Source organism: Tamandua tetradactyla, chromosome 25, assembly GCF_023851605.1.
Source record: "Tamandua tetradactyla isolate mTamTet1 chromosome 25, mTamTet1.pri, whole genome shotgun sequence".
Lineage (NCBI taxonomy): Eukaryota > Metazoa > Chordata > Mammalia > Pilosa > Myrmecophagidae > Tamandua > Tamandua tetradactyla.
In genome coordinates this window covers 37,137,896-37,162,467 of record NC_135351.1, presented here as the reverse complement: position 1 = coordinate 37,162,467, position 24,572 = coordinate 37,137,896, and the positions used below count along the sequence as shown (strand labels likewise).

Sequence of the window (24,572 nt, the reverse complement as noted above, 5' to 3'; positions counted from 1 at the left end):
ATCTGAGATTAGGTCACTCAGTCTGGGTGAAGCCAGAGGCCAGATTTTGGGGACACTTGGATAGTCTGGAGAGAGTCCACCATGGGGAGAAACTGAGGCCTGCCAAAGACCATGGAAATGGCCCCAGTTGAGCCTGAGGTGACAGCAGCTTCCACTGACAGGATGACAGCAACCTTCTAGAGACACCCTCCCCCCCTCAGTCAGAGCCCCGAGCCAAGCCATTCCCGAGTTCCTGACCCATAGACACTGCGAGATAATAGACATTTGCTGTTTTAAGCTGCTGAGTTTTGAGGTGATCTATTATGCAGGATAAGTAACTGATATTAAGTTACTTATATATTATGCAGGATAAGTAACACATATTAAGAACAATGGATGATTCAATGTCAGGACACAGTGCTCCATCTTATTCTTTTAAATGATTGTTTTAAAGTGTAACATTTAAGCACGTTGGCTATTTCCAAACAAAGTTTAAATGCATTTTTTCGGACATTTATTTTTACACACTTCTGCAAGTATTGCTTTGCAGAGGGGCATGGAATCCTGGAAGTGAAAATGCTGGGGAAAAGGTACTTCTAAATCTTGATTCACTGCCAAATTGCCTTCTGAAAAGGTAGACAACAGTGCCCTCAATATAATCAAAATTGGGTATTATTGACATTTAAAACTTTTGCCAAAGAGATAAAACAAAAAATGTATCTCACTTTAATTTGCCTTTCTTTATCATCCACGAAATGAAGTCGAGCCGAGCATCATTTTAAAGTGTACTAAACATTTGCATTTCTACCCGAGATATTGATTGGGCTGTTAATCATGTTACATCTGTGCAAATATATGTCGAGTGGGATGCCAATCGTGTTACTTAGGTTGCAGGTATATCCTTCCAATAGCTTGTCTTTTAACTTTGCAAATGGTGTGCTTTGCTATTTTAGATTTTGTGTGCTTCAGTCGCTTCCTTTAGTCTGTCATGTGGGGAAAGGACTTGTAGATGATGGGTAAGGATCTGCCAAGCCAAAACCAGGGCATCCCAGGCACATGGACTGGCCTGAGCACGGACAGACAGCGGGAAGCCTGTGTTCCTCAGCTGGGGCACGAGCCAGCACACTGGTGCTGCTGGAGTGCCAGGGGCAGGGTACCAGGAGGGAAGGAGGGCTGCAGAGAAAGGCGGGAGCTGACCCCGGAGGCTGGTCGGTGAGCTCGAACTTTTTCCTGTCAGCAGTCTTCTAAGCAGAGGGAGGTTTTACACTAAAATTGATGTAATCAGATTGTCAGGCCAGTCTCCAGCAGCTGTGTTGAGGAGGGCTGTGAGGACAAAGGATCGGAACCAGACGTGCAACTCAGGAAGCTGCTGCGACAGCGCCCCCGGGTGGGCTTGAGGGCAAGAGACAGGATGGAGACGCAGTTAGGGGGTCAAGGGCAGGACTGAGGGTGCATGGAGTGGAGAGGAGGGGGAAGGGAAGGAACAGGGTGCCGAGTGGGTCTGCAGCTTGAGCACTGGGTGCAAAGCAGGTGCAGGAGGAGGGGCCAGTTCCATGGGCGCAACGAGGCTGGCTGGACAAATTGGCAGCAGATGCCTGTGTGAGGCCCAAGTGGGGGACACGGACTAAGGAGTGTCGGTACATTTAGGGAAGTGACATCCATTAACTGTATTAGCTCATGCAGGGAGATGCTTGCTAAGTATGGAATTAGTGAGAGCTCGTTTTCAGAAGTACAGTTACAGCTGAGACATCCAGTTAGGAAGTGTCCAAGGCAGAGGGACAGCTGGCTCTCCGCCCGGCCCTCCCTTGCGGGGACAGGCTTTAGTGGGGCCACCCCAGGCCCAGGCCCAGCTTCTTAGCTCTTTAGATTTGGACACTCAGTTCTGTCAGTTCTCTCAGGAACTAATCAGCAGGGAGTCCAAAATCTGGACTAATTCTCGAGGACCAGTTTCTGGTATTCAGAAAAACAGGAGGCCACGTGGCCGTCACACGGTTTGGGTTTCTACCAGACTTCCAGTTCCAGCCCCGTTACTTCCCGGCTGTTGTGACTCCTGAGAGCCTTGGTCTCCTTGTCGGGAAAACCAGGAGGGCACCTGCAGGGACCTTAGAAAGATGAAAAGCGTTAACATCACAAAGCCTCTCCCTGGCATCCGGCTCGGGCCGTCACGGCACCCCTTCCTCCCTCGCCCCCGCTGCCGCCGCTGTCACTGCACAAGGAGGAGCGGGGGAGGCCCACGGGCTGGGACTCAGGGCTCAGTGGCTGGGATACAAATGCCCCCGAGGGGATGACAGCTGCTTGGCTTGTCAGCTACCAAGAACTGAAAACTCCCAGTGGTTCTCTTTCAGGAGAGAATCCAGCTCCTTTCCTTCCGGTTTTCAGTTCAACTCCAGGGAACTGACTGGATGCAGGTCCCCTTCCCCCCAGCCCCCACTTTCATGTGTGCAGACCCCAGGGCCCTGGGTAAGTATTAGGGCATCAGTGTTCTAAACGTTGCTGACATCCCAGACTGAGATGGAGGGAAGAAGAAATCAAGGGAGATGGTGGTTTTAAGTATTTGTTTCAAAAGATACACGTGAGTTATTTTATTAATGAAACCCCTTGAATTCTAGAAGAGAAATGTCTGTATAATATCGTTTCATTGTAATAGGATCTAGCTGGGTATGCTAACAGGTCCACCAAAACCTCCCCACCACGGAGATGCGCGCTGCGGGCGGCACTTACTGATCGCACTCCGGTGTGACACCAGTTGGCTCACACTGAGGAAGCCACAAGAAGCTCCAGGACCGCCCTGCTGTGCCGCCTCCAGAATGAGCGCCCGTCCACTACCTTGGGCTTGGGGGAAGCAGTGTCCTCTCTATGGGGCCTCCTGAAACCACCAGAACTGACTGGTCTGAGCACCCAAGAGTTGTATTCGCCCTGAGATCGTCCCCTCAGCCAACTCGCATCTCTGAGCCCCCGCCACGTGCTGGCACGGTGCAGGGGCCGGTCTGGGACGCAGCATTGTCCACGGGCCACGGGCACTGGGAGGGCAGGCTGGCCAGGTGGCGGCCATGCTGCTAGAACCTAAACGGCAGCCCCCTGTCCCGACCGCAGCAGGTCCGCAGCTGTGCATGTTCAAGTCCCGCTCCCGTCTCCATTTAGTCTCCTTCTGTTCCACCTCTTTGACTGAGTCTCTCCTGCTTCCTTCAGCACTCTGTAAGCTGCCTTAACCTTTTTGTGGAACAGGTAAACAAAGACGTATGTAAGGTAAGACTATATACATGTTAAATATTTTTAATTTATGATTAAATTAGGGCACATTTATTTTACTCTGATGACTATGTTTATTTTACTCTAAAAATTCTCAAAAACTTGTCAAAAATCAATTATAATTTTTCATTTAATAACATTTTATTTTACTATTATCTAAAAAATAAATATGCAAAGTTGTTTTCCTAATTTTTTTAATGCTACTCTAACAGTCCATGAGCACATAGGGATTTTTAAAGGAGACTTAGGAGAGTTTACAGCATTATTTAGGGCTAACTTCATGGGCAGTTGCTAGAATCCCTAGTAGGAGCTTTAACATTTTGTTCAGTGAACGTTTTTTTAAAATCTGATAGTGGAGAAGCAGGTAGGGGGAAATAATGGGCCATGGGTACAATACACAAAAATATTGGAATAAATTAAAAAAATGTAAGCTCTCTCTCACAACATCCATGTTGTATGGTGTGGCACCAGCCCCTGAGAGAATCTCATTTGTTCTGTGCATCAGGCACATAGCAGATGCTCAAGTAACTGCTGAATAAACGCATAAATCTTTATTAGAGCCCTGTTCCTGACCCGCACATATGGCCACATTATAGATAGTACTGTATTCTTTTTTTTTTTTCATTCAATCTCCATCGAGTCTGTCAAAAATTGCCAATGCTGACTATATTTCAAGCCGCCATGGTGGGGTACTGGGAAAAGTTTTCAATTAGTAATAATCACGCCTCAGATAAACCTCATTGGCTACGATACTGCCACTGAGCATAGCTAGTACCGTATTCTTATATTCAATACATTAGATAAAGTCATCTTGTGGGGATGTCATACAGTGATAAAGATCAAAAGATACAGTCGTTCATTTTTATCAATAGTAGCAATTATATTTTATATTAAAAATCACATAAAGATGTAATATATCACCATCAATACAAGCTACTGAGCTCCCATATGTTATCTATTGCACAATATATAAGTTCATTTTAATTGATATCACAGGCTATAATATAACAGCAATTATTCCTTAGGATTTTAAGAAAAATGGCTTCTGTACCAGGCTTAAGCGATGAACCAAAGTCTCTATCGGCTGCCTCAAAAAATGATTCTGGGGTAAATTTTACAAACTTGGAATCTGGGTAGCATGTAAAATCTATGTCATCAGCAATTCGTTTATTTCTAGGTGAGGCCTTCCTGAGCCGATACGCTTGGTCTCGGGCCACGGCAGCGCTTCTCAGGCAGGGCCGGCAAGGCAAGCGGGCTCATACACCCTGATGGTCTCATCCCACGCGCAGTCAGCCACCTACAAAGCAAACACAAAGCGAGAGGAAGCATGTCTACGTGTGGACACACTCACAACTGGCAGCAAAAGCCTACATCACTGAAAGGGTCAGGAGGTCATCTGCTGGTAAACCTATCTTCAAATAGGACGAACACACGGATACATTTGTGATAAAAGGCCTATGTTCCCTTTTAAAATACATTTCAGCAATCTTCTCCAATCAAATGAATTTGCCTATAAGGGCCCCACCTCCCCCCAAGAGCCACCTGATTCCCTACTTCTAGAAATAAATGCTGGAAAGATACATTCCCAGGCTAGAAACCGAGACCGTGTGCCAGGTCTCGTGGGGACAGAGAGGAAGATAAAGGCCAGCTCTGCCCTCTGCTCTTTTGCACTGAGAGTGGCAGGTGCTCTCATCGAGGGGCCGCAGCCGACTACTTGGATGCACAGCACAGTGTCCGAGGACTCATCAATGCCATGGCACCTGCTCCGGCCTCCGGGAATAAGAAACGCCAGGAGGCAGACTTGGAAGACAAGGAAAGTCTGAAACACATGTGGATGAGAACATAAAGTGAAGGATCTGTGTGAAAAAGAAAATGTAGCGCATGCAACAGACTCTCAGGGCATAGGTTAATCATAAAAATCTAAAAATCAAGTGTTTCTGTATATCAGCAGCAAACAATTAGAAGTTGAATTTTTAAATATCCATTTACCATAGTATCAAATAAAAAAATGGTAATACATTTAACAAAAGAGACACAAAACTTCCACTAAAAACTACAAAACATTGCTGGGAGAAATGAAAGAAGGCTCAAATAACTGGGGAAATAGATGTTCACGGATTTGAAGATTCAAAATTGTTAAGATGCCAATGTTCCCCAAAACAGTTTATAAATAATTCATAAGCCCAGCAGGCTTTTTTAGATAAACTGACAAGGTGCTTTTTTTAAGTTTATATGGAAATGCAGGGGGCCTAGAATAGCCAAAAGTATCTTTAAAGAGAACAAAGTTAGAGTTCTAACACTACCTGACTTGGACAACCGGCTTTTGAGAAAGGTGCCAAAACCATTCAATGGGGAAAGGAAAGTCTTTTCAACAAATGGTGCTATAACAATTGGCTAACCATATGGAAAAAAAATGAACCTTGACCCCCAACTTCATACCAAATACAAAATTTCATTCAAAATGGATTACAGAACTGAAAATGGAAGCTAAACTATAAAGCTTTTTAGAAGAAAACCTTGGAGAATATCTTTTCAATTTGGAAGTAAAGACTTTTTAGGACAAATAAAGCAATAACTATAAAATTTTTGATAATTAGGCTTAATCAAAAATAAATCTTTCGATCATCAAAAGAGAGTTGAATAAGCAAACTACAGAGTGGGAGGAAGTACTCACAAAACATAAATCTGAAAAAAGAGGCTGTATCCAGAATATATAAAGAACTACTATAACTCAATAAAAAACCAGCCCAATTTTAAAATGGACAGAAAACTTAAACAGACAATTTACATACACACACACAAAACACACAACAGCATCAGGTATCATGGAAATTTAAATCGAAACCACAATGAGATATCACTGGATACTCACTAGACTGGCTAAAATGAGAAAAACTGACAATGCCAAATGTTGGCAAAGGCGTGGAGCAGCTGAGCCCCTCCTGCATGGCTGGCAGGGATATAATGTGATACGATCACTTTGGAAAACTGTTTGGCTATTTCTTGTAAAGTTATACCCAACTTCTGACCTAGCAATCCTACTCCTAGATATTTATCTAAAAGAAATGAAACAATGTTCACAAAAAGATGTAAGCAGGGAGGGCCGCGGTGGCTCAGCGGGCAAAGTGCTTGCCTGCTATGCCGGAGGACCTCGGTTCGATTCCCGGCCCCAGCCCATGTAACAAAAAACGGAGAAACAGAATACAATAAAACAAGAAAATGTTTAAAAATGTTTCCCTTTCTTCCTTCCTTCCTTCCTTCTATCCTTCCTTCCTTCTCTCTGTCTTTCCTTTAAAAAAAAAAAAAAAAAAAAAAAGATGTAAGCAAAAATGTTGATAGTCACTTAGTTCATAACAGCCCCAAACTAGAAACAATTAACATGCCCATGGACAAGAGAAGAGATAAATGCTGTTCACATAACAGAATGCTACTCAGCAATCAAAAGGGGGGAACCACTGAAATGCAGAACATGGGAGAATCTCAAGACATGAAGCTGAGCCTCTCAGAGAAGCCATAGAAACAAGAGTACTTACTGCAGTTTTACGTTTAGATGAAGTTCTAATTATTTGGTGGCCATTAACTGTGAATATAAGAACTACTCAAATAAATCAGAACCCCTTAGCATCCACTAATAATATTTTTAGATCAGAATCCAAGCTAGAGAGAGCATAGAGACCTTGTGGTCAAATTTTTAAAATTTAGTGTTAAAAAAGAGACTCCTAAGGTTTGCTTGCTGCCCACTTCCTTTTTCATGGCACCAGGCTCACATGCTCAGTTGTAGCCATGCAGTTCCTTCCTGCCCCTGTGCTCTTGTCCTCCACTCCCATTCCCACCCCCAAGAGCTTCTCTTCTCCCTTCCTTCCTGCCTCCGGAGACGATGCCTCTCATTTGGAATCAGCTGAGCATCACTTCCTCAGTGAAGTCATTCCTGGCCACACCCCACCCACCCCCTTGGCCGATCCCTCCTTGATCCCAAATGGATCCTACAGAGACCGTGCCACACAGTACCCCAAATACCTGGTTATGCTTATTTACTAATACCTGTGTCTCCACCTCTGTGAGACATGGACCATGTCTTTTTAAAATACAATCATCAGATGAGTATAAAAAAAAAAAGAATAAAAATAAACAATAGGGGGAGATAAACGGTAAAAATTGGGTAGACTGAAATACTGTGGGTCAATGAGAGGGACCCAGTAAGGGGTATGGGATGTACGAGTTCTTTTCTTTTTCTTTTTATTTCTTTTTCTGGAGTCATGCAAATGTTCTACACATGATCATGGTGAGGAATACACAACTCTGTGATGATACTGTGAGCAACTGATTGTATAATATGGTTGGACTGTTTGTGTGGATACTTCTCAATAAAAATATTTTTTAAATAATGAATGAAAAATATAATAATAATTCAATAACTATTGGATCAAAGAATGAACTTACAGATTAATATTTTAGAGATGAACTTTTTCTCATGCTCACAGTAGAGGAGCAGAGCTGAAACCAGAACTTGGATTTGCTGCATCTGTCCACTAAAAATAGTGCCTAATAAAAGGCAGACTGACATTCTTTATTTACCCAATCCTGCAGGTGTACTTTTTTATACCCTGGGACACAAAGATGATTCTATTAGTTTACCCTGGCCTCCTCTACGTGTATTTTCTCACGTGCTGGGCCTTTCCCATGTTAAGTGTCAACTGTCATGAAGAGGTAAATCAGAGAAATAAATGCATGCCCCTAGCACAAGCTGTCCACAAATCCTATCTCTGAGTCCTGATCCAGCACTCCTCAGTCCAGCTTCTTATTTGCTCAGAATTTAGTATAACAACGAACAAATGTCAAGGGCACTGAATCAGCAAAGTCTCCTAAATTTATAATTATAAATTAACTGGTAAATACAAGAAAGGGCTAAAACTCCAAGGACACACAACTGGGGATAGGCTAAAATTAATGCAAACAATATTTCCCCATTAACTCATTAATTAATTAAAGTCAATCTAGTTCTACAAATTTAAGGAAGCTTATAACAATAAAAATATGAGGTAAGAAAAAAGCCCTTTACAAAACTATGAAGACGCTCTAGCTTGGGGACAAGGTCAGCAGCGGGCACCCCCTTTTCCTGTGAGGAGGACAGCTGCCTCAGACATCCTCATCACCCCCCTTTAATTCTGGGACTGAGCATGAACCCAGGGCTCTCTTAACGTCCCATAGTAGCCACCAAGGCTGGCCTGAAAGACATCAAAGAAAGACTTTGCTAAAAATAAGGGTTAACACAAAGATAAAAATCAAAGCCAAATGACGTGAAAATAAATGATCTGCTTTGCCAACTGAGGTTCCCCCCATTCCTTAACTTCTCAGACCTAAAGAGGAGTCCTTCTTGGCCAGTCCCACCTCCTCCCATGCAAAGCCAGCCACCCCCACCAGGCCAGGCTTGGGATAGAGAGAGGGGAAGGCTGAGGACAGGGCAGCCCTTTCCCCACTGACCTATGACCCTCTTTCTTGGCTTCAGTTTCCTATCCAGGACACACCTGTTGGCTGTGCCCTTGCTATCAGGAGAAACTGTGAAAGGCTCTGAAACCAGCAAAGAAATTTCGGGCTGCCCTTTCAGTGGGATGCTGGGCACTGTCTTAGGCCCCCCATGCTTATCTGAATCCCTAGGGCTCTGGGCCCTTCATTCTCTTTGGGCTATTTCACAACTCTTTATACAGAAAACTGGCAATAATGCAAACGATTCCCATCCATATAAGTAGCAACTGAGTATTTTCCTGGGGAAATGCAGTTGATGCCCCCTCAGGAGATAATTCCAAACATGGCATTTTTTTGTGCATGGGGCAGCACCAGGAACTGAATGAACCCAGGTCTCTGGCATGGCAAGTGAGAATTCTGCCACTGAGCCACCATCGCACCACCCAAAACATAGCATTTTATGCCCTGTGGATGCTGACCAGTTTTGCACCTTTAAGTAAATGCATTTCAGTATCCCTGATTGCCTCTAAGTGTCTGGTTCTTTGGTTCCTTTCACCTAGTTGTAAAATCTTGCATCTGTTACATAAATGAATTAAAATCTTCAAAATGTGTTCCTGTTGTATTTGCCACAGGGTCTTGATCTCACCATTTTGAAAATTATCCATTAACATGGCCACACAGAGATGGAATTTTGCTGGTCTCAACAGGAGAACCATCATTTTCTATGGAACACGATAATCCTTATTTTCTCACAGGAGCTAATACAGAAGAGCCATTTCATTACAAGAACAAACATCATAAAATGGGGAGAAGGGGGAGAGTGTGAGACTAGAGAAGGAGGTTTAGACAACTGATAAAACTGGGCATGGCAGTGAGCTGTACTCCCTAGCAGCGAAGGTGAAAAGGACAATGATATAACATATGCAATAATTTATCCACGAGTAATTTACCAGCTCACCAAGGGAGATGAAGTTACCAGAACTTGACCACAGGAAGAATATAGCATAAGTCTCCAATGCAAAAACTATTCAATGTCATAAGAGTGGTTTTACAAAAGATACAACATCTCTCTCCATAAGACTGTTTGTTTTTGTTGTTCTTATCTCAACCCTCAATTGAGCCAAGAGCATCCTATTAAATTATAGTTTCCCGGAGGCATTTCTGTAGGACAGTGGTTCTCAAACTTCAACAGGCATCACAAGCCCCAGGGTAGACCTATCTGTGCAGCTCTGGTTCTCAAAGGTTAGGGAGCAGTCTACAAGACCACCCTGACTTCTGACACCAACTGCATAATTCACTGGAAGGACTTAGAGAACTCACTGAAAGCTGTTATATAGTCATGGTTATGGTTTATTAGAGAAAGGAAACAGATTAAAACCAGCCAAGGGATATGGTGCATGGGGCAGGGTATGGGAATTTTCAAGCAAGGAGCTTCCAGGTGTCCTCTCCCAGTGGAGGTAAGGACAGCATTACTTTTCCAGCCATAATGTGTGACAACATGCCCAGAATATTGTCAACTGGGGAAGCTCACCTGAGCCTTGATGTCCAGAGTTTTAACTGGGGCTCCAGTTATGCATACCTGGCTGGCCACCCTTTGCCTGACCTCTTCTACCCAGAGGGGTAGAGGACACTGCATGGCCCCAAGCTCCTACCCTAAATCACATGCTTACCATTTGGGTTGGTCTGCAGCCTGCAGGTACACAGATACTTTTAAAGGCAGGACATTTCAAGGGCTTAAATTACCTCCCATGGACTGGGGACAAAGCCCAGACCTCTCTTTGGGCAAGGCTGAATTATTTCTTACACAGGATCTTTACCGAGGGCCACAGATGACTGGGGGAGCAGTATCCACAGATGGGCTCAAAAGGTTCCATAAACGTACCTTTGTGTATAAATAGATTTAGGGTGGATTCATCATTTCCTTCAGACTCTCAATGCCTGACTGTACAAAAGGTCATCCAGAGCCCATTATAACCACCTAAGGAACTTTCTAACATGCAGCTAGGAGCATACAGATGTCAACTGTCTTAAATAGGCTTTTGCCACATGAGTGGAGAGCAATTTCTTTTGGAGTACTCTTCGGGTAATGTGTTAGTTTGCTAAAACTGCAAGAATGCAATATAGCAGAAATGGACTGGCTTTTATAAAGGAGATTTATTAAGTTACAAGTTTACAGTTCTGAGGCCATAAAAATGTCTGAACTAAGGCATCCAGAGAAAGATACATTGACTCAAGAAAGACCGATGGTGTCCAGAACACCTCTGTCAGTTGGGAAGTCAGTCACGTGGCTGGCATCTGTTGGTCCTTTGGCTTCCGGTTTCAAACAGCTTCCCCGGGGGTATTTTCTTTCTGCATCTCTAAAGGTCTCTGTGTGGGCTCTAAGCATTTCTAAAATGTCTTCCTCTTAAAGGATTCCAGTAAGCAGATTAAAACCCACCTTGAATAGTAGAGACTTACCTCCATGGAAACCACCTAATCAAAAAGATCCCATCCACTATTGGGTGGGTCATGTCTCCATGGAAACAACCTAATCAAAAGGTCCCACTGTAAACAATAGGTCTGCCTCCACAAGATTGGATTAGGAAAAAGAACGTAACTTTTCTGGGGTACATAACAGTTTCGAACTAGCACAGGTAGGAATTCTTTGTTATTGGCTAAAAGGAAACTCAAAATTCAGCAGAATTCAAATATTACTCTTGAGGGTGAATTCTCTCCATTTCTTGAGAGGAAAGGAGAAGAGATCAATTTGTCATTTATATAATGGAAAATATTTTCTGCTATATTTTCAAAATTTTATTTCTCTCTTTAGTTTCAAACTTGGTAGGTTGATATGTGGTAGGAAAAGTGCAAATCTGGATGACAACTAAGAAAGAAGAGACATGACAGAACTATCTTTAAACAAAGACACCAGCCCTACCTAAACCTATCTAAACCAAAAGTTTACATGCTTCCATATATCTCTTCTACATAAGTCAGTATCTTGAATTCCTACTTAAAGACATGAGAAAATTTTATTAATCATTTAAGCTGCAATGAACTACAATATCTTTATTGTATTTGAAATTTGCACCCTGTTGAGTTCTAAATGGGTTGAGATGGTTTACAGATTAACCCACAGGGTCAAAAAAAGTAAAGATAAAACAAAACATAATCTGTTCTAAAAACAAATGGAGCAAAAGCTTTCAGGCATCAGGCTGAGTCTATTACCATACTTGAACAACAAATGAGGCTCTCTGCTTTATGACAGCTAAGGAGAGAGCAGAAGCACACTGGAAAACAGAGTTTTTGTTTTCTATCACCACATATGGCTGTAATCTTTGTGTTCTGCATATAGTAAATCTTTAATAAATGCTTGCTCAACAAATGAATACATGTATGAGACAAGTTTTTCTTTCTGGCAAGATTGCTGTTGGGCCCAGACTCACAGATGAGAAAAGGCTGCGAGCCTAGACTGAGATCAGAGATTTGGGGAAGGAAAACAGGTTATAGGGAATTTTTTAGTGTCATGAATGTTATTGCTGTTCTGTCCCAGGAGCTTCTGCAATGCAAGGCTATTTAAAACATAATGCACACACTCACATACTCATTCATTCATTCATTCATTCACTTAACAAATGTTTACTGACTGCCTGCTCTGCACAGCAGCTTTCTGAGGACACCAAGTAAACCAGATGGAGCTGGGCTCGGCACTGCTGGATAAGTAAATCAATGACTGCAACACAAAGTGATAAATGCAATGGTGGAGGAATTGTGGGATCCAGAACAAGTATGCAGGAGGCCACTCACCCCAAATGAGGGGAAAGTGCTAGCTAAGCTGAGGCCTGAAGGGAGAGGACTTAAGTCAGGAGAGTGGTGGTGGAGGCTGTTTTTGTCTTGTGGTGAGGGCGTGCTGATGGAGAGAGGGAGACTGTTTGAGGCACTGAAATAAATAAGAATAAAGGAAGAATTAAAAGTTCTGGCTCTAAGGAAACTAAAATAATTCCTCTGGTACACCTCTTTAACTTCTGGGAGGAGACTTTCTTCTGAATCTCATGTGGGTTTGTTTTTTTTTTTTGGCATGCTGTGTGGTGGGGTCACATTTTATTCTTTTTCCATGTGAGTATCCCCTTACTGCAGTACCATTTGTTGGATTTTTGTTTGTTTATTTTGTTTCTTTGTTTGTTTGTTTGTTTGGGAAGTGCATGGGCCAGGAATTGAACCCAGGTCTCCCGCATGGCAGGCGAGAATTCTTCCACTGAGCCACCCTTGCATCCCCCTCTCCTGTGGGTTTTGAAGGCTTCCACCAAGGCTTGTCCTACTGGGCTCCCCTCTCCAGTGCTGTGTGCATGTGGACGCAGCAGGGCAGGAGCTGCCAGGCTCTGCCACTGCCCGGAGAGATCCAAGGGGAAATTTTATCCTGTAACCTGCAAGCCCCATTGTCATGCATTTCGTTTCTGTACCCATCTGCATTTCCTTTCATCTGAGATTAAAATGCAAATCTTTTCATTAAAACTCTGAATTAAAATGATCAACACTATAGAAAAAAAATGGTTTCTCAAATGCTATATTTCTTCACTCTTCAGAATTAGAATACTTCATTATAATAAAATAATTCAAATAAAAAGCTTCTAGGGGCGGGCCGCGGTGGCTCAGCGGGCAAGAGCGCTTGCCTGCCGTGCCGGAGGACCCCGGTTCGATTCCCGGCCCCAGCCCATGTAAAAAATAAACAAACAAACAAAATATAATAAAACAAGAAAATGTTTAAAAATGTTTCCCTTTCTTCCTCCCTTCCTTCCTTCTCTGTCTTTCCTTCCTTTCCTCCCTCTCTCTTTAAAAAAAAAAAAAAAAAAAAAAAGCTTCTAATGTAAAATCTGAAGAGAGTCAATCTTTTTCATTATTGTTTATAAAAGCTGTTTTATTCTAGGGCAGTGAAAACAACTAAATTAATACGATAGAATTCCATATAAGCCCTACTTTTAACGATTTCATTTTCACTTTTGTACAGCAAAATAGGTATTTGTAAGTTTTAAGAATAAGCACACTAATTAGAAATATGAATTACTTGCAATTGCACTAACATCAATTTGTTTAAAACATATAATAAAGCACTCTTGAAAATCTGAATAGAAATTTATTATATATCAATATGACCTATTAATTTCTAAATACTACTGCATACTGGAATGCATGAGATCAACTGTGTGAATTCATTAAACAAATATTTCAGCATTTTCTATGTGCAAAGTACTGGGCTAGATCCTACAGCATACCCAAACATAGTAGAGACATGAACCCAATCAAGAAGGGGTTTATAGTAAAAATTTATCATAGATCAAGTAAGACTTGTTATAAAACATCTTCAATAATAACAGCCCCATAAATACAGATTTTAGAGAAAGAAATATTATAATGAAAATGCCAGAGTTTAAATACAATTTAGAAAATGTAATATATATTCCTCAATTTTATCAATTCCCTCCATTTTATTAATATGGTTACACATGCCACTGGTAAGGTAATTTATCTCAAGTGATTTAATATGGCTGTTAACATAACAAGGAATTCCTACTGACCATCAAGAGATTTACTATATTGACAAGTTTTCTATTTCCTATTTATCACTGTACTTTTTCCTCTCAATATGGTGGCTAATTGCTTTTGCCCTTGGGAAACCTGTTCAACCTCCTCTAATTGTCTAGATAACATATGGCTTCATTAGTGACAAAGAGTAAGAGAAACATGCAGAAAGATGGAGAGATAAACAGTATCAGTAACATTCAATCTGAAGTTTTGAGAAAGCAGCCCAGTTATGCTGCCGTGCCGTAAAATAGGGGTTAAAGAAGGAAACATGTTTTACTTACTCAAATGGCTTACAACAGGAAGTGACCACAGGAGGGAATTCGGTTTATTATGTTAATCATTATGGAATTAATGCAAAATAAGGAGAGAGCTGATCAAGGCGTTAGAAAAGTTATTCTTTTCATCCATTCGCCTTTTCATGCATTCCACAGTTACTGGGCACATGTATATCGGGTAATTTGCTTTCACCCGCTACGGATCTCCTGGCAGACTGTTGGCCCTCAAATATTTACCGAGGAAAGGAGGAGGGAGAGAAGGAGAGCGGCAAGAGGAACCTTGGGACCCTGTCAGGTAGGGATACTTCCCACGGCAGAGTCGGAGGAGAGCAGGAGAAGCCGTGGCAAACACCCGGGGAGGACAAATATATAACAAAGTGGTTATGTGACAGAGGCACCCGGTGCTCGAGGGTGGGGGATGAGGTGACAGAGGAGCGCAGCTCAGGCTGAGTGTTAAACGCAGGATTAAGAGGCGAGCCTCAACCCTGAAGGGATTCTGAACTGGACTGCACGATGAAAATGAAAATATAACTGTGCTAATCTGCAAATTAAAACCGTATGTCTCTAGGATGGCAGAAAGTGAAGAGTCAGAGCAGGTAAAGAACGTCACAGAAGTGGGTGACCTTGAGTACGAAAAAGAAAAAAGACGCATCAGCAGTCAAAGGCCGCAGCCCCTGGACTGCAGAGGAGAGGTGGGGAAACGGCAGCCGCCAGGAGAAAAGCGGATTCTGCTGCAGGAGCATGGCGCCGGTCGCTGATGGCAGTGTTTTCAAAGGTCTCTTACGGACGCTCCATAATTTTCTCCATCAGAGTCCTGTATATTTTTCTCTTAATTTATTAGTGAAGGTGTGCATTTATGGAACAATTATGCATGAAATACAAGATTTCCATATATCACCCTATTATTAACACCTTGCATTGGTATAAAAATGTTACAATTGATGAAAGCACATTTTATAATTGTACTATTATCTGTAGTCCATAGTTTAACTTAAGGTTCATTGTTACTGTAGTGTAGATTCATGGAGTTTTTCCAAATTTTTTTTCTGTTACCATATAAACAACCTATCACCTCCCCCCTTTCCACCACATCCAGGTATAGATTTCAGGGCTGTTAGTCATGCTCGCTATTGTGCTACCGCCACCATTCATTACCAGGACATTCCCATCATTCCTAATAGGAATTTACAGTTTAAGCTTTCACTTCCCATCTGTTCCTGTCTCCACCCTGTCCCCTGATAACGTATATTCTAGCTTCTGACTCTATGAGTTTCCTTATTTTAGTTATTTCATATCGATGAGATCATATGATATCTGTCCTTATGTGTCTGGCTTATTTCTCTCAACAAAATGTCTTCAAGGTTTATCCATGCTGTTGCATTGCAGGGCATCACTCCTTTTTACCACATTTTGTTTATCCACTCATCTGTTGATAGACACTTGGGTTGTTTCCATCTTTTGGCAATTGGGAATAAAGCTGCGATGAAGGTAAGTGTGCAGATATCTGTTTGAGTCCCTGCTTTCAATTGTTTTGGGGATATACCTAACAGTGGGATTGCCAAGTCATAAGGTAATTCCACGTTTCACTTTCCCCACGCTGTCCTCCACAGTGGCTGCACCATTTTACATTGCCACCAGCACTGAGTGATGTTCCTATTTCTCCACATCCTCTCCAACACTTGGAAATTTCCGTTTTTTAAATAAGGTGTGAAATGGAATCTTATTGTAGTTTTGATTTGCAGTTCCCTTTATGGCTACCGATGTTGAACATCTTTTCAGGTGCTTTCTGCCCATTTGTATTATCTTCTTTGGAGAGATATCTGTTCAAGTCTTTTGCCCATTTTTAAATTGGGCTATTTGTATTTTTGCTGTTAAGTTGAAAGATTTCTTTATATTTTTTGGATATTAAACCTTTATTGGATATATAGTTTCCAAATTTTTTTTTTTACTTTCATTATAAAGTCCTCTAAGGCACAAAGGTTTTAATTTTGATGAGACCCCATTTATCTATTTTGTTGTAGTTGTTGCCTGTGCTCCGAGTGTGAAGTGTAAGAAATCACTGCCCAACACGAGGCCCTGAACATGCTCCCCCGCTGTCTTCCTCCAGGAGTCCGGAGTTTCAGTGCTTAGATTTAGGCCTTTGATCCATTTGGAGTTGATTTTTGTATATGGTATGAGGTAGGGTCACTTCTTCTTCTTCTTTTTTTTTTTGGCAAATGGAGACCCAATTTACCCAGCACCATTTGTTGAAAAGACTATTCGTTCCCAGTTGAGTGGTCTTTGCCCCCCTGTCAAAAATCATCTGTCCATAAATGTGAGGTTTGATTTCTGAGCTATCAACTTGCTTCCATTAGTCTGTCATATCTGTCCTGGTGCCAGTACAATGCTGTACTGATCACTGTGGTTTTGTTTTAAGGTTGGGAAATGAGAGTACTCCAATTTCATTCTTCTTTTTCAAGATGGCTTTGGCTATTCAGGTCCCCTTTCTCTTCCATATAAATTTGATGAGTGGCTTTTCCATTTCTGCAAGGGAGGTTGTTGGAATTTTTATTGGGATGGCACTGAATCTATAAATTGTCCTGTGTAGGGCTGAAATCTTGACAATATTCAATCTACTAAACCATAAATATAGAATGTCCTATTTATTTAAGTTTTCTTTGATTTCTGTTAGTAATGTTTTGTAGTTTTCTGTGCACAAAAACTTTCTTTTATATCCTTGGTAAGATTTATTCCTAGCTATTTTAGTTATTATTGTACCTGGAATTTTTTTCTTTCTTTCTTTTTTTTTGCATGGGCAGGCACCAGGAAATGAACCTGGGTCTTTGGCATGGCAGGCGAGAATTCTGCCTGCTGAGCCACCATGGCCCACCCTGTACATGATTTTTTCTTCCAATTGTTCATTGCTTGTGTATAGAAACACTACTAATACGGTGACAGTGGGCATCCTTGTCTTGTTCCTGATCTTAGAGGGAAAGCTTTCAGCCTTTCACCATTAAGTACAATGTTTGCTGAGAATTTTTCATACTTATCATGTTGAAGAAGTTTTCTTCTATTCCTAGTGTTTTAAGTGTTTTTATCAAGAAGTGGCGCTGGATTTTGTCAAGTGCCTTTCCTGCATCAATTGAGATGAACATGTGGGCTTTTTCCCCCTTCATTTTATTAATGTGGTGTATTTCATTAATTGATTTTCTTATGTTGACCCACTCTTACAAGCCTGTATTAAATCCCACTTGATCATGATGCATAATTCTTTTAACATGCTGTTGGATTTGGTTTGCTAGCATTCTGCTGAGGATTTTTGTGTCTATACTCCTAAGAGGTATTAGTCTGTAATTTTCTTTCCTTGTGGTATCTGTATCTGGCTTTGGTATAAGGGTGATGCTGGTCTCATGGAATGATTTAAGGAGTGTTCCCTCCCTTTCAACTCTTTTTGGTAGAGTTTGAGCAGAATTGGAGTTAAGTCTTCTTAGAAAGTTTTATAAAATTCCCCTGTGAAGCCATCTGGTACTGAGATTTTCTCTGTTGGGAGGTTTTTAATTACTAATTCAATCTCTTTAATAGTAACTGGTTTGTTGAGATCATCTATTTCTTCTTGAGTCAAGGTAGGTAGTTTGATTCTAAGAATTTGTCCATTTTATCTAGTTATCTAATTTACTGCTATACAGTTGTTCATTGTATCCTCTTTTTATTACAGCAGGGTTGGTAATAATGTACCCCCTTTTCATTTCTGATTTTAGTTTATTCTCTCCCTTTTTTTCTTTTTCACTCTAGCTAAAGGGTTTTCAATTTTATTGATCTTTTCAAACAAACCCAATTTTTGGTTTTGTTGATTCTATTGTTTTTTTGTCCCTTATTCATTTATCTCCACTCTAATCATTGTTGTTTCCTTTCTCTTGCTTGCTTTTGGTTTAGTCTGTTCTCTTTTTCTAGTTCTTCCAGGTTTGAAGTTAGGTCTCTGATTTAAAGTCCTTCTTCTTTTTCAATGTAAGAATTTAGAGCTATAAATTTGCCTCTCAGCACTATTTTGCTGCATTCCATAAGTTTAAGTATGTTGTATTTTCATTTTCATTCCCTTCAAGGTATTTCCTAATTTCCCTTGTGATTTCCTCTTTAACCCATTGATTATTGAATAGTATGCTGTTTAATTGCAAATTTTAGTAAGTTTATTCCTCTGTGTATTATACATACACACACAGTTATAACTATGTAAAATAACTTTTTCCTATTTTATTTTCTAACTGTAATTGTTGGTATCTAGATAAGGTACTCATTTTTCTATATTTACTTTTTGTGATTTTTCATTTGTGACTCATTATCTTTAAAGTTCATTTTCTTGAATGAAACACACTGGCATGCATATGAAGTACAAATAATGATACAATTTTCTACATTTAAAAAATATTTATATCCCTTCTTGTTTTCTTATTTTGCTAATTGGCTACAGTTTTCAGAACCCTGTTGGATAATGGTGATGGCAGTTAATTCTCATTTTTAATGGAGCTGTGGATATAGTTCAGGTCAAGAACTAACAGAATTAGGCTCGCACTGCTCTCCCTAGAAGCAGCGTGGAGAACCAAATGGGATGCTGGAAGAGCTTTGAGGCCAGTCAGGAAATCACTGCAGTAAACCATGGCAAAGATACTTATCTAAGGCATTAGCTAGAGCTAGAAAAGCATGGTACAGATTTTAGAGCTATTAGTGAGATGTCCAATTGAATTTAGAGAATACAGAGATGTAAGAAAACTAGGATGACTCCCAGGTATCTAGTCTGGCCCCACCATACAATCAACTGACCAGGCTATAAACATTGGAGGAAGATCTAGACACCTCCTCAGATCAGGGTAGAGATGGGTGGATAAGGGGTCAAGCATCACGGCAAAGAATTAAATGACAACTTAAAAGAGAAACTGCATAAAAGTAAGAGGGATAATAATTGAGTATTGGAGAATATTTTCTTTGGGGTGGATGATGAAGAAAGTAGCAAAGGAAACAAGGAATTTGGCAAAGAGGTGAGGAAAAAGAGGTTGGCACAATGCATTAAAGCAAAAGAAGCGGACAAGCTTTTTGAAAACATTCAAATTACATAGCTAAAGGAGAATGAAGTCAGAGAAAAGGCTATTTTGGTTTTCAGGGATTTACTGGTGGCATTTTTAGGCTTAACTTCAACTGTATGATGAAAGAAAGACACTCTGGAGGGTTAAAAGGGGTTGGAGATTTTGAGACACTAAAGTTAGCAGCTGAATCTACTAATTTAGAATTTAGTGTAGCAAAATAGGACAGTGGAGTCAAATGCTGGTAATCTCAAAACAGTTTTAAAGGCAGAGAAAGGAACTGACTGAAGATTGAAAAAACAGTGGATAAGGGATGAAGTAAAGGCCTGGATGAGGGAGCTAGTGAGGAAATTAGGAGCCCGGTGGAAGGAAAGAGAAACAGAGATAGAACATAAATACTCAAAGGTGACAGAAATGGAAGAAGATGCTCCTTCTTGGGCCTCAATTTTTACAGCAAAGTAGGTGAGACCAAAGGTCCAGAGTGTTAATGACCCTGTAGAAGGCTGGGAACAGATACAGGAGAAGGCACTAGAAAATCAGCAAGATCTCAAAGGCAAGTTGAGTGAGCCCAAGGGTTCAAACGAAGCTTCAAAATAAGTTAACTTGGAGTGTGTCAAGGCACCTTGCTTGCTTGATTTTTGGAAGCAATGCTTCATAGTCCAGAGAGGGAAAAGTGAGTAAGAGGGTGGATGGTTCAAGAACGGGGACTCAGAGGCAGAGGCAGCAGAGGCTAAGGTGTCAAGCAAGGACTCCTGAGCTCTCGCCGAAAGGGCTGCCTCTGGACTGCTACCCTAGGACCATCCATCTTATAGCTGTGCCTGGGGAAGGTTTTATGGCTGAGTAAAACAACAAATGCTTGTTATGTAATCTCAAGCTAAAAAATATTACACAATTATGAAAGCATCAAAGAGGAAAGAACAGAGACTAAAGTCTGAGGCCACAGAACTCTCCTGGCCCAGGCTCCTTTCAACTCTAAAGCAAGTGGGTGACAGATGCTGAACTATTACCTGAGACAAAAGGTGAACAGGACACAGAGATCCCAACTGCCAGGAATGCTGGTCCACTTCTAAAATTTAATGTTCAAAACTCATATTGGGAAATGATGGAAAATATTTTTATCCACTTTCAGCCTTTAAAACTGATATCTAAGATCATGGAAAGAGGGATCTGAACTGAAAAAAAGAACTGATGATTAGTTTCAATAGCAAATCTAAGCATCTCCCATTGAAACAAAACAAAAGTATACAAAATTTCTTCTACCTGATTTTAAGGAAAAATCTTTATAGCTCCTATATGTTCCTAGCACGGGTAGACTAGGGTATTCATTCATAAACAATTCTTTTTACCAAGCATTTGGTGGGAGGGTTAGAGGAACCCCAAAAGATAAACTCAGATATGTAGGGAAACGTGCACATAGAGAAAAAGGCTGGGGGAGCAGTGACCTTTGGGAAGGGGGCGGGAGGTGACATCTGGGTGGACCCAGGAGAGGCCGCTGGGAGGCTGGTGATAACCTGCAGCAAAACTGGACATGGGCTACCCAGCTGTGGTCACATCTGGATAATTTACTGAGCAGTATCCTTAAAATATGTGCATTTTTCAGTATGTTTGTCATACTTCACTTAAAAAGTTGAGGAAATGATACAGCAGAGACCCTTTCTGGAGCTAAAGGATCACTTTCTTTTCTTTACTTAAATGTAATTTCTCTAAATTTTCAACATGGAAAAAAGTTTAGCTGTATCAAACACACAGAGGTGACATGTGGAATGGACTGGTAATATCTACTTTAAAAGAGATTAAAAAGAGAAATAACTATCACCCAAAAGGAATGTGCAAGGATACATAAACCTCTGTCCAGCTTACACATACTAAATACCCATGAACATTCAGAGCAGCAGAACTGATACTGCAGCACTCAAGGACAGGGGTTCTAAAGATATAGTCATCCAGAAAATCCCAGATATATAAATGGATGTATTACAGGGCTAGAAAACTCACAAACCTAAAAACAGAAAAAAGAGTATCCAATTTAAAAATAATAAGGATAAGCAAGGAAAGACAGAATACCAGGATTACAAATCATGATCAGAGAAAAAAAAACATCAAAGAAAAAATTTCTGAAGTGAAAGATAACTTCAGCCTGGTTAACAAGCGAGGGCAGAGAGTATTGCTCAGCAATTATTCTTAAAGAATGACCCCGGACACTTATTTGTCAGGTTTTAAACCTTTCAAGACATTGTGTCTTTTCATTCTGTCAAGAAGAAAGGAGGTATAGTACAAGAATGGATTGGACCTCATTTTTCAGATCTCTAAGAAGGGGAAACTAAAAAGGACAAGAATTATAAATACAAGGACAGGAGACCGCCATGCATCTCTTTAAAGCCAGGGAGTATTTTAAGACCCAGAAACCCTAAAGTAACACCAGCAAAGCCCGACAGCTGCTAAATTCACTTCCAGAGACAACAGGTTTTTGAAGGCAGATGGAAAGAACCTTTTGAAGAGATGAGCAGAATAAGATATGAACAATGGGTAAATTAAATTGACATACAATCAGCAAACTGACTACAAACTGAAAAAAAGGATAAATACAGCATGTCAAACACAATTCAACCTACCAAATACATAAAAGATCATTGGGGTAGGTTTACAACAGCTACAAATGCTTCACGGTGTCTTCTCTCAGGAGGGGGAGGCGAGTTCTCCCCCTCAAGATGGCCGGCCTGGCCCTGCCCTGCAGCCAAAGGGACACTGTGGGACTTCCAAGCCCATGCCTCACGGGGCCTTGGAGCGTCTGCTCTTGTGCCCTTGGAAGGCTCTGGTGGCAAAGGGAAGCAGCCCAGACTCCCCTGGAGACACCTGGCCCAGGAGATGGACATGTGACGTGAGTGAGGCCACCTGAGACCACCCACCCTAGTAAAGCTGCCAGATGACAGAAGCAGCACGAGTGACATCAGGCAAAGCCAAGAGAAGCTCTGAGCCTGGCCCCAACCCTGACTCACAGGCCTGTGAGCAAAGAAGACAGCTGGCATTTTAAGCCACTAAAAGTTGGGGGACAGTTTGTTATGGAGCAATAGATAACTGATAAAAGGAGGGAATTATACGGTGATAAACTATGAGCTGATTCATATCTCCCTTACAAAGGAGTCCAATTGTTACTTGATAAAATATAACAATAATATAAACAACACAGATGTTTGTGTTAAAACACGCAATGTTAGGTTAAAATATATATATTAAGTATTGGTTTGAATCAAAAGAAAGTTTAAAGTCTAAACCACAATATAAATAAAATGGAAGAAAAAACGAGAAACATTAACATAAGTTTGCAGGGAGAAGAACAGGGGAAATGCATCCCTCCAAATATAATACAAAGTGTAACTGGATCAGAGGACTTGGAGTTAGACAAGTAAATCCAAAGTCCCACAGGTCACGATGTCTTGATGATTCTACCTTCTTAAGTCCCTCATCTATTTATCACTTTTTCTCATCAGCTCCTTTCCAAATGCCCTACTACAGAGGCAGTTGCCTCCCAAAGGACCCTTAAGCTCCAGCCTTGAATGGAACCTTGTCTCCAGGGCCACCAAACTGAACTTTCTAAAAAGACCCTTTTATATGGACAGCAACCTTGGAGTCAGGGCCCACCCAAACTAATTGCAGCTGCTACTTCCAAATAAGGAACCTCATATTCTGAGGTTCTAGGTGAACATGAATTCTGGGGGAAAACTACTTAACCCAGTCAGTACGTTTGTTTATTTTTCTAAAAATATTTAGTGGTCGTCCTAGGGATTACAATATACATGCTAATATGGTACAATCCATCTTTACATAAAATTATACCACTTCACATATGGTATAAGAATTTTGCAACAGTATGCTTCAAATTCTTTCCTTTCTCTCTTATGCTTTTGTTGTTATATAACATTACTTTTACATGAGTTATAAACCCTATAATGCATTGTTACTGTTTTTGCTCTAGGCATCAGATGATCTTTCAACATGATTAAAACTAAGAACAACTATCTTTTATGTATACTTCATTTTTACCATTCCCAGAGCTCCCCATCTTTTTACACAGTTCCATATTTCAGTCTGGGTATCACAGTATTATCCTTCTGTGATATCCTGTGATATGATATCCTTTATCCTTCTGCCAGAAGCACTTTCTTTTTTATTTTTTTTAAGACTCTTTTTGTAAAAAAAGAAAAAGTCTGCTGGCAATGAATTCTTTCAGATTTTATTTGTCTGAAATAATACTTCCTCTTTACTTTCAAAAGATATTATCAATGGGTAAAGAATTCGAGGTTCACAGTTTTTTTATTTCAGTACTTTAAAGAAGTCATGCAATTGTCATCCAGCCTGCATAGCTTCTGACAAGAAGTCTGCCGTAATTATTATCTTTTACCCTCTAGATATGTGACCCCTTTTCCTCTGTCTGCCTTCAAGATTTTCTCTTTACTTTTGGTGCTTAGCAATTTGAATATAATATGCCTCAATATTTTGTTTTATTTGCTTTTTTTCTCTGAGCTTCCTGGATATGTAGTTAGACAGCTTTCATTATTTTTGGAAAATTATCTTCATGTATTTCTCTCTCCCCTTCTCTCTCTCTTTTCTCTTCCAGGATCCCAATTATGCATACTTAAGAGCATTTGGTATTATTGCACCATTTCCCAGGTGCTCTGTTCTGTCCTCTCTCCTTCCCAATTTTCTTTTCTCCTTGTGCTTTTAGTTTGGGCAACTTCTACTGACTTGTCTCCAAGTTCCCTGCTGGATTTACTGATGACTTTATTGAAGGAAGTCATCATTTGGATACTGTATTTTTGTTTGTACCATTTCCTTTTGACCCTGACACCTTCATCTCTCTGCAGAAATTCCTCATCTGTTCAGGCATGCTGCCCACCTTTTTCACTAGGTCCCCTTGTACAGCAGCTGCATGTTTCTCCTGTGATCTGCCAGAGGTGAAGCAGTTCTAGCATCCTTCTCTCCATGGATAAAGACCATG

The 24,572-nt window shown here is 40.9% G+C and overlaps 1 protein-coding gene and 1 non-coding gene across 4 annotated transcripts in view; both read right to left on the bottom strand.

The window, feature by feature from the left end:
• Nucleotides 1-3,130: 3,130 nt before the first annotated feature.
• Nucleotides 3,131-24,572, bottom strand: part of PEX7 (peroxisomal biogenesis factor 7) — a 92,372-nt gene continuing 70,930 nt past the window's right edge. Inside the window, exon 9 of one of the 3 annotated variants that reach the window (XM_077144116.1) lies at nucleotides 3,131-4,525. In XM_077144116.1, the coding sequence (XP_077000231.1) occupies nucleotides 4,457-4,525 (69 nt within the window). In that variant the 3' untranslated portion in view covers nucleotides 3,131-4,456. The remainder of the gene's footprint in view (nucleotides 4,526-24,572) is intronic. The other 2 variants (XM_077144114.1, XM_077144115.1) reach the window with 2 other exon arrangements.
• Nucleotides 3,858-3,998, bottom strand: LOC143669391 (U4 spliceosomal RNA). The gene has a single exon (XR_013168903.1). It is a non-coding gene; the product is annotated as a U4 spliceosomal RNA (small nuclear RNA).